The 10,581-nt window shown below is 46.0% G+C and overlaps 1 protein-coding gene across 1 annotated transcript; it reads right to left on the bottom strand.

Moving 5' to 3' along the window:
* Positions 1 to 575: 575 nt before the first annotated feature.
* On the bottom strand, positions 576 to 6,019 carry LOC129654447 (keratin, type II cytoskeletal 6A-like). The gene is made up of 9 exons (XM_055583839.1): positions 5,480 to 6,019; positions 4,369 to 4,583; positions 3,968 to 4,028; positions 3,732 to 3,827; positions 3,173 to 3,337; positions 2,601 to 2,726; positions 1,562 to 1,782; positions 1,312 to 1,346; positions 576 to 1,200 (listed from the first exon to the last, which is right to left on the bottom strand). Exons 1-9 carry the CDS (start codon positions 6,017 to 6,019, stop codon positions 962 to 964), a joined length of 1,698 nt encoding a protein of 565 aa, XP_055439814.1. The 3' UTR covers positions 576 to 961.
* Between the last annotated feature and the right edge of the window lie 4,562 nt (positions 6,020 to 10,581).

Here is a 10,581-nt window from a genome sequence, read left to right on the forward strand (position 1 = left end):
ATTTCCCAGGTGAAACTTTATTGGGATTCATTTCCCAGAAGTACAAGTCCTTGCATTTGTACTGTTTCCTCGGGATACATTGCTAAAAGCATACTTTCAGTTCAGAAGTATATACTTTTAAATTACACCTGATACATGTTGTCAGGCTTATGATCATAAGGCAATTTAAAATATAAATCAGACATCTTACACTCTGGTCAGTGTTCTTCTGATCTAATTAGAGTGTAATATGATTCTCTGAGGAATATGGATAACTACTGTGGCAGAAGGAGGTAGAATCATAGAGACAAGTCAGAGAAACTAAACTGCTGAGACCTAATCTGAGCAGTAAAACCAGACTTTACTATGATGGACCCAGATCCCTCCCATTCCACATGCCAAGCTGTTCTCGGAGGACTCCTGGCATCAGGATGTTAAATTGCTGTCTGTTGAAGTTCTCTAAAGGAGGAGAGTGAAGCACAATGGGGACTGGGAGTATGCTTCACTCCTGAGAAGGCATTTATCAGATTAAAACCTCAAGATCCATTGGCAACAAAGAAAAACTATGTGAAACCACACATTATATGATAAATCTGCTTTATTTAGCAATACAAGTGAGCAAGGAGCAGAGGAAGCAACACAGAAATACAGACCCTGTACATCAAAGAACCAGTCACTCCTGCTTTCACAATCACTGAAATGGAGAAACACAACACCTCTGAGACGGGACTTCCTGGGCCAGTGGAAAGCAAGGAGGATTCCCTGTCTGGACTAGGACCAAGTAGTCAATTTCTGATGGTGAACAATGGAAGCTCAGGTAGAGCAGGTATTGGCAGAGGGAGATGAAGGCACTCAATAACTTCAGTTCTAAATTAAAGTAAGAGATGAAGAGAGTAGAAAACAGGAAGCAACTAGAGGAGAGGGTGGTGAAACTGGAGAGGGAGCCTGAGACATTGTGGGAGCTTGAGCCCAAGACAGGACTTCAGTGCTTGTAGCCCTTCCTGCTGGAGGAGGAGGTGGTGGTAGTGTATTTGATGGTGGAACTGCTGCCCCCAGAGGAGCCGAAGCCACACCCTATGGCTCTGCCACTGCCAGAACTGAAGCCACCTCCAAGGCTGTGACCGCTGCCGTAGGAGTAGCCACTTCCTCCACTCACGCCTAAGCCACTGCCGAGACCGCTGGCACCACCATAGCCACCAGAGACAGTGGACTGCACCACGGCTGTGGAGGCAAAGGGACGAGGTCAGGACAGGATGGTGAGCTCACTCTGCCACACAGAGTCCAGTCAGAGGGACACAAGGGCACGGGATGGGGGCAGGTGAAGGCACTTACAGATGTTGACTTGTCCAACGCCTTCCCCACTCAGCCTAGGAGACAGAAGACACAGCCACGATGAGACCCAGAGCCACAGCTGGCCCCGCATGGGAAGCCTCCGTGTGAGGAGAGTCCCCAGGAGCCTGCCTTCTCAGTGCTCTCCTGGCAGTAGCACTATGACCACCGCTAGAGCGCCTTCCACTTGGGCTCATTGGCAGGACTTCTTGGAGATGGAGCCAGATGGTTGCGGAGGCTGTGAGTTACTCACCTGCACTCCTCGCCTTCCAGCAGCTTCCTGTAGGTGGCAATCTCCACGTCCAGGGCCAGCTTGACATTCATGAGCTCCTGGTACTCCTTCAGCAGCCGGGCCATGTCCTGCTTGGCCTTCTGCAGGGCGTCCTCCAGGTCAGCCAGCTTGATCCTGGCGTCCTTGAGGGCCAGCTCCCCACGCTGCTCGGCGTCGGCGATGGCGGATTGCAGGCTGGTGCACTAGAGGGGAGGAGGGCAGAACCTGAATCTGGACTCCAGGGCAGAGGAAACATAGCTGTACTTTCCCAGTGAGGAAGAGCTCTAGAGCCCAGGTCTCGTGGAAAAGGAGGTTTGATTCGTTTTGTCCAGTTTTTCTCAGTGCTGCAAACCTTAACTATTCTAGGAGCAACTTAAGAAATTCTATTCCCTTCTGTGTTAACCACCCAAATGATGATGGGCTAGACAATACCACAGCAGACCAAAGACCAGGGAACAAAGGAAGAAACGGACCCACTGAATTGTGTTGAATGTTGACAGTTTCGGTAAGTTCATGTGGATGTACAATAATTTATAGAAAGCCACAAACATCCTCAGTGAGGAGATGATTTCATCTTAAGCTGTCGAGACATTGCCTTCCTTCCTCTTCACAGTTTTGGACAACCCTCATTTTTCCTGTGTCTTTTCTCAGATTCTTTTTATAATGAATCTGAGCATATATGCAGCATTCTCCTCCACACTTTCTGTCCTAAACTCTTCTTTGTCAACTTGCAGCTTGAATTATCAACTCAATCACTCCACTTGTGGAATCTCATTTTAATGCCTGTAGAGTGTATCTTTGTCCCAGTGACCAGTAGAGATTTGGCCTATCTTGAGTTTGTTTCCTGCTCTTGAGTTGGGCTCCATCTCTCCAACCTGGGGAAACTCTCCCAGAGAGGAAATACACGGCCTTCTCTCCCTGCTTTTCCCTCAGTTCCCAGAAATTTCCCACATGATGGTTGATGATACCTGATGGTCTAGGAAGGAAAGGATGCTTTTCTCTTCCATGGTCCCCACTGTACCTGCTTCTTGACGTGGTCAATCTCAGATCTCAGCCTCTGGATCACGCGGTTGATCTCAGAGATCTCCTGCTTGGTGTTGCGCAGGTCATCCCCGTGTCTGCCCGCCGTCACCCGCAGCTCCTCGTACTGTGAACCAGAGGGAGACAAGGGGGCTGTCCATGGGCTTCACAGGACACTAATCAAGGTTTTCAAAATAGAATCTAATGGTTTTCCATAAGACATTTAAAGAAAACTGGTGTTACTAGGTCATTGACGCTCTTCACTAATCACACATCATTCTTGGTAAGACCACTGACTGACTGGTTCTCTTCAGGACAAGCAATGTTCTGTACTCTTGCTGAGAGTCAACATTGAAATAAAGCTAAAACAAAGGTCACTCACCTTGATCTACATTAGCTTTCATCCTAACTTGGGTTCTTTGACCTACGAGACTCTGGTATAATTACCCAAAAGGTCTACCCTGAGAGGTCCCCCACTGCTTAGTTGTAGTTTCCCCACTGAAGTCTACAGCCTCATTGATGTTCACAGAGGAGGCACAGGGATTCTTCATCAGCTGCTGCCTCACCACTCACCTTGGACTGGTACCAGGACTCAGCCTCAGCCCGGCTCCTCTGAGCGATCTCCTCATATTGGGCTTTGACTTCAGCGATGATGCTGTCCAGGTCCAGGTTGCGGTTGTTGTCCATGGAGAGGACCACAGAAGTGTCTGAGATGTGGGTTTGCATCTGAGCCAGTTCCTGCAGAACAAGAGATCATCCAATCATCTTTGGTCATGATGTTTAGAGGTACCTAGGCAAAGGCAACCCACTCCAGTACTCTGGCCTGGAAAATCCCATGGACAGAGGAGCCTGGTAGGCTGCAATCCATGGGGTCGCTAGGAGTCAGACATGACTGAGTGACTTCACTTTCACTTTTCACTTTCATGCACTGGAGAAGGAAATGACAACCCACTCCAGTGTTCTTGCCTGGAGAATCCCAGGGACGGGGGAGCCTGGTGGGCTGCCGTCTATGGGGTCACACAGAGTCGGACACGACTGAGGCGACTTAACAGCATCAGCAGCAGACCAAAGATATTCCACTCTTAACAAATCTCTTTAAAGGCAATAAAACAGAATGTAGAGAGATACTTACAGCATCATAGAAGGTTCTCAGGAAGTTGATCTCATCTGTGAGAGCGTCTACCTTGGCTTGTAGTTCAACCTTGTTCATGTAGGCAATATCCACATCCTGGGGAAGAAGCAAACAGCCTGGGATCAGATGAACCCTCCTACCCAGTCTGCTCCTGTTTTAGTCTCCTCAGTGATTCTTTTCTCAGACTCCTCTCCTTCAGGAAAGGGCCATGAACCCCTGATCTGACTCAATCTCACCTTCTTCAACTTCACAAACTCATTCTCGGCTGCTGTGCGTTTGTTGATTTCATCTTCGTATCTGGAATTAAAAGGAATAAAATCCAATTGAGTCAGGGGTGAAGATGATACAAGAAAAAGCAGCCTGAGATCTCTGCTTCCCAGAACGGATATATACAAATGAGACTTCTGTCAATAAGCCTAAAGGTTGTAATTTGTGGTTTCTAATTTCTTTACTCGTTACTCTTCCCATTCAACTTTTATGGCCCTTTTGTTCTTCAGGGTTTGTGTTTAGTAACAACTGTAATGTCATGTCTATTGACATGTTTTATTAAGAATCATGCCCTCATTTGGACCTGGTCATCTAACAGACCGAAGTGTGGGCTTCAGGAATCTAAGGTGTTTTCTCCCCTGTCACTCACTTGTTCTTGAAGTCCTCCACTGTGTCCTGCATCCCCCTGAGCTCCGAGTCCAGGCGGCCTCTCTCCCCAAGGATACTATCCAGCTGTCTCCTGAGGTTGTTGATGTACTGCTCAAACAAAGGCTCCAGGTTCTGCCTCACGGTCCTGGTGCCCTGCTCCTGCAGCAGGGTCCACTTGGTGTCCAGGACCTTGTTCTGCTGCTCCAGGAATCGGACCTGCAGGGAAACAAGATGGTTATCTGTGAGTTGACAAGTCCCCAGGCCGATCTGGTGGTCTGGTGGTGCTGGGCTGCTCCAGAGCCTGTACAGAGGATGACAGTTCTGCTCCCCTGACTCTTTAGCTTCACACCACACAGGTCTCATGGCCAAGTTTCCCCAGGGAGCTGTCAGATGTTCCCTCCCTCTCACTTATGGAGACTGTCAGTCAGTGACTTTCAACCCTTCCTGTCTTCCTCGTGACAAGAACAAGCACAAATGTACTTTATCATAGCATTTTTCTCATATTGCACAGAGCTTTCACAAAGCACATGCCTCAGTTAAAGGGATATCAGATGTTTATAGTCTAATGATTAGATTCCAATTCTATTAATGGTTGGATTTAATCTTGTTTCCCATATAGTGCATGAATCCGGCTGATACAAAGTCCCTTATGGCTCATTTTCTGGTTCTACAGGTGAGTATTTCTATGGATATAAACTTGAGTTGTTTTTCCTCAAATTCCCTTTTGTTTTTTTGCTTTCTTTCCTCCATCCAGCATCCATCTATGACTCAAATGCAGTTTCCACTTCAATACCCTTTTAACTTTCTTAGACCATCCAGAAGATCAAGCCATCTCATTGCATTCTCTTATTTTCTGTTCTTTCCTTCAGGATTATCAAGAACTGTGACTATTTCCTTGGCAGGAATGGGGCCATGTGAGGGATGAGTAGTTATAAATTATTTCCATCACCTTCTGCCTGGGGTCCACATGTAGGCTGTCCTGCATCCCAGTGGAGAGCTCGCCTGAGTCCCACCCACTTCTTCCCCGAGTCTCCCCTCCGGTAGAACAGGTCTCTTAGTTGGCTCTCTTGGGCACTCTGCAACCCTCACTGGGGCAGATGCTCCCAGCTCACCTTGTCGATGAAGGAGGCAAACTTGTTGTTGAGGGTCTTGATCTGCTCCCGCTCCTCAGTCCTCACCCGCTGGATGGTGGGGTCGATTTGCAGGTTGAGGGGAGTCAGGAGACTCTGGTTGACAGTGACCTCTTGGATGCCTCCAGGGGGGCACACAGGGAAGCCAGGACCACCGAAGCCACCTCCGAAGCCAGCTCCACCACCGAGCCCAAAGCCACTACCAGCCCCAGCACCGAAACCAAATCCACTCCCGGCTCCACCCCCGAAGCCATAGCCAGCTCCAATTCTGCCGCCATAGCCACCACCGATGACACAGCTGCCCCCTGCGATGGAGATCCTCTTGGAGCCCCCCAGGACATAGAGGCTGCGGCTGCCAAAGCCAGCTCCTCCACACACTCCAGCGAGGCCGCCACTGCCCCTGGAGCGGGACAGGGACACGCTGCTGAAGCCAGAGCGGCACACCCCAGGGACTCTGGCTGAGCCGGCACTGAAGCCCTTGTGGCTGATGCTTTGGGTCTTCACAATGGATTTGCAAGACATGGTTCCTGAAGAAGCAGAGACTGAGGAAAGAGCAAGGGGTGCAGTGCAGAGCTGAGAGGAGCAGGTCTGTAAGAGGAGCTTCCCAGCAGCAGCTTATATACAGAGAAAATGGGCTGGGCTCAGTCCTGGAAGGTGAGCCTGCAGGTTGGGAAGGGCCAGGCTTTACAAAGAGTGAGATCATATCTGGTTTATTAGAAAAGTTGTAAAATGTGAAGATTGCATATTTGGTTTCCTTTAGTCAGGGAAAATTTCTCCTGCCTTCCAGCTTTGACAGCTCTGAGTACAGTAAGACTAGTCTCAACTCACTGAGCTGGGAGTTAGTCAGCAACTTACACAAAGGTTGTCCATGTAATGCTCATGTGTGAAATGTAGAGTTCTTCTCCCATGGTGTTTCACTCACTAGCCAGAGATCCCAGAAAGCAAAATACCTATTGCTTTTCCTATAACTTAGTATTTGTCATTAATTACTGAAGTTAAATATGACTTTTTTGCTCCCTAAAAATGTCCCACAAATAGGAGCATAGAACTGCAATATAAATGAGTCTCTGAATATCTATTAGTCGATTTTATAAGAATTATTGTCTCATGGTCAGCCTTATTTCTTCCATGCTACCATGCAATTCCTCATTAACCTTAATATATTGAAAAGCAATTTCCAGATATCTTGTTGTATCTTTAGAATACAATTCAGAGAATGGCATTGAAACATGTAAAATATCATGTATGAAACGAGTTGCCAGTCTAGGTTCGATGCACGATACTGGATGCTTGGGGCTGGTGCACTGGGACGACCCAGAGGGATGGAATGGGGAGGGAGGAGGGTTCAGGATGGGGAACACATGTATACCTGTGGCAGATTCATTTTGATATTTGGCAAAACTAATACAGTTATGTAAAGTTTCAAAATAAAATAAAATAAAATAAAAAGAATACAATTCAATATTTAAATTTAAATGAGTTGGTCTCTAAAATTACTAACCACCATTTATATATCCTTAAATACTAGATGTTCACTAACATCAAGGAGTATCTATTCAACCTTGAAATACATCTGTGTATTATTTGTATTTTATTTTTTGTTTTCCCAAATCAGGATCCTAGTAAATTCCATTCATTTTGTGTTTGGGTTATATGTCTTTATAATATTGCAGGTCATTAAATCTGCCTCCACCTTTCCACTTGCAGTTTATTTGTGAGAAAAAAAAAACAGGGTATTTGTTTTCTGCAGTTGTCCAGTCTTGGAGTGTTTAACCTGCATAATCATGTCATCTTATTTTAGGTGGTCTTGTGTCCTTCGTGTATCCTGTGAAGTGACAATTCAAAGTAGAAGTTTAATAAGCTATCACTTTAAACATTACAGATATAAATGTCATAGAATGCCTATTTATATGCAGAATATTGATATTAAACATCTACTTATTTATTTAAAATATTTAATAAGTAATACATGGCTGAGGAAAAAATTACGTGCTGAAGGCCATTCCCCAGTCCTGTACTGGAAGACTATGCAGTGTTGGCTACTTCCCTGTGTATCCTTGTAGTGGCCTCATTTGAATGTTTCTGTGCTTTTCCTGGGGCATGTGTGATGCATACAGCTTTCCAGTGGCTCAGTGGTAAAGAATCTGATTACAATGCAGGAGCTGCAGGAGACGCTAGTACGAACTCTGGGTCTGGAAGATTCCCTGGAGAAGGGCTTGGCAACCCACTCCAGTATTCTTGCCTAGAGAATTCCAGGGACAGAAGAGCCTGAGGGGCTACAGTCACTGGGGTCGCAAAGTGTGGGACATGACTGAAGAGACTTAGCACAGCACGTGTGATGCATGTGAGAATATATGTTGAATATATACATACATATATACATCGCTGGCTGTGACGGACTGCACAGAAGTGCTGCCAAGAGGAGCTACCAAGGTCAGGGGCGGGGACAGAGAGTGCCAGGCTGAGAGGAGCTACACCACGTCCGAGGTCAGGGGCGGCGGCTGCACGGGCAAAGGAGGGCCAAGAGGAGCTACTCCATGTTCAAGGTCAGGAGGGGCAGCCGTGAGGAGATACTTCTTGTCCAAGGTAAGGAGCAGTGGCTGCACTTTGCTGGAGCAGCCGTGAAGAGATACCCCACATCCAAGGTAAGAAAAACCCAAGTAAGATGGTAGGTGTTGCAAGAGGGCATCAGATGGCAGACACACTGAAACCATAATCACAGAAAACTAGCCAATCTGATCACATGGACCACAGCCTTGTCTAACTCAATGAAACTAAGCCATGCCCGTGGGGCCACCCAAGATGGGTGGGTCATGGTGGAGAGGTCTGACAGAATGTGGTCCAGAATGTGGAGAAGGGAATGGCAAACCACTTCAGTATTCTTGCCTTGAGAACCCCATGAACAGTGTGAAAAGGCAAAATGATAGGATACTGAAAGAGGAACTCCCCGGATCGGTAGGTGCCCAATATGCTACTGGAGATCAGTGGAGAAATAACTCCAGAAAGAATGAAGGGATGGAGCCAAAGCAAAAACAATACCCAGTTGTGGATGGGACTGGTGATAGAAGCAAGTTCTGATGCTGTAAAGAGCAGTATTGCATAGGAACCTGGAATGTCAGGTCCATGAATCAAGGCAAACTGGAAGTGGTCAAACAGGAGATGGCAAGTGTGAACGTCGACATTCTAGGAATCAGCGAATGGACTAAAATGGACTGGAATGGGTGAATTTAACTCAGATGACCATTATATCTACTACTGTGGGCAGGAACCCCTTAGAAGAAATGGAGTAGCCATCATGGTCAACAAAAGAGTCCGAAATGTAGTACTTGGATGCAATCTCAAAAATGACAGATGATCTCTTCGTTTCCAAGGCAAACCATTCAATATCACAGTAATCCAAGTCTATGCCCCAACCAGCAATGCTGAAGAAACTGAACTTGAACAGTTCTATGAAGACTTACAAGACCTTTTAGAACTAACACCCAAAAAGGATGTCCTTTTCATTACAGGGGACTGGAATGCAAAGTAGGAAGTCAAGAAACACCTGGAGTAACAGGCAAATTTGGCCTTGGAGTACAGAATGAAGCAGGGCAAAGGCTAATAGAGTTTTGCCAAGAGAACGCACTGGTCATAGCAAACACCCTCTTCCAACAACACAAGAGAAGACTCTACACATGGACATCACCAGATGATCAACACCAAATTCAGATTGATTATATTCTTTGCAGCCAAAGATGAAAAGGCTCTAGGTGGGGAACAGTGTCAGACTTTATTTTTATGGGCTCCAAAATCACTGCATATGGTGATTGCAGCCATGAAATTAAAAGACGCTTACTCTTTGGAAGGAAAGTTATGACCAACCTAGATAGCATATTGAAAAGCAGAGATATTACTTTGCCAACAAAGGTCCGTCTAGTCAAGGCTATGGTTTTTCCAGTGGTCATGTATGAATGTGAGAGTTGAATTGTGAAGAAGACTGAGCATGGAAAAATTGATGCTTTTGAACTGTGGTGTTGGAGAAGACTCTTGAGAGTCCCTTGGACTACAAAGAGATCCAACCAGTCTATCCTAAAGGAGATCAGTCCTGGGTGTTCATTGGAAGGACTGATGCTGAAGCTGAAACTCCAATACTTTGGTCATCTCATGTGAAGAGTTGACTCATTGGAAAAGACCCTGATGCTGGAAGGGATTGGGGGCAGGAGGAGAAGGGGACGATAGAGGATGAGATGGCTGGATGGCATCACCGACTTGATGGACATGGGTTTGGGTGGACTCTGGGGGTTGGTGATGGACAGGGAGGCCTGCCATGCTGCGCTTCATGGAGTCGCAAAGAGTTGGACATGACTGAGTGACTGAACTGAACTGATATGTAGATATGAAACACATATATATTCTCTTTTGCAATTATGCTTGTAATGTACATACTTTTCCTCCCATATCTCTGTTTTTTCTCAATTCTGTGGCAGTCTCAAGTGCTATTTCCTATGGGTTGTTTTCTTCACCTTTAACCTATGGTCCATTGTTGTGCATTGGCAAGGTCCTGTGTTGTTTTCAGCTTGGCGTTCATTTCTCTTGTGGCTTTATCTTTTTTTCTCTTCTGTTTGAGCTCTACCTGCTAATACTTAATCATTTATTTCTCACTCTATTGCCCCTTGGCTTTCTTATTTCATCTTGGTGTTTATTTCACTCCCTTTTAGGAAATACTTTATTCTGACTTTTTTTTGTTGAATGCTTTTAAGTGCCTCTTGCTTTTACTGTTCCTTGTGTTTTTTTGTTTGCTTGTTTATTTGTTTGCTTTCATGTAAAGTGTTCTTCATGGGACTTGGAATGGTTCCTTCCTAACAAGGGCTCATCTCTGAATGATTTGAGATCCTTCTGGACTTGCCTTTACAGACAGTCTTCTGGGAGGAGAGGCCACAACCAGAATAACAGGAATTCTCAGTAGGACACAGGCTGTGTAAATAGTTCTTTTAATTTTAATTCATCCAAGCCAAGGAAGATGTCTGCAGAGTGGCTCACAGTTCAGTCTCAGTTTTCTTTGCTTCTCCAATGACAAGCTGCCAATAGGCATTGCCTCTGATTCC

This window comes from Bubalus kerabau, chromosome 1 (genome assembly GCF_029407905.1).
Source record: "Bubalus kerabau isolate K-KA32 ecotype Philippines breed swamp buffalo chromosome 1, PCC_UOA_SB_1v2, whole genome shotgun sequence".
Lineage (NCBI taxonomy): Eukaryota > Metazoa > Chordata > Mammalia > Artiodactyla > Bovidae > Bubalus > Bubalus kerabau.

Bases quoted from the DNA above. Each gene is read 5' to 3' on its own strand.
- LOC129654447 (XM_055583839.1), bottom strand. From the start codon at position 6,019: ATGTCTTGCAAATCCATTGTGAAGACCCAAAGCATCAGCCACAAGGGC. The intron at 2,727-3,172 runs GTGAGTGGTGAG...TCTGGTTCACAG, and splicing joins AGTCCTGGTACCAGTCCAAG to TACGAGGAGCTGCGGGTGAC. The intron at 1,347-1,561 runs GTGAGTAACTCA...TCTGTCTCCTAG, and splicing joins CTGGAAGGCGAGGAGTGCAG to GCTGAGTGGGGAAGGCGTTG.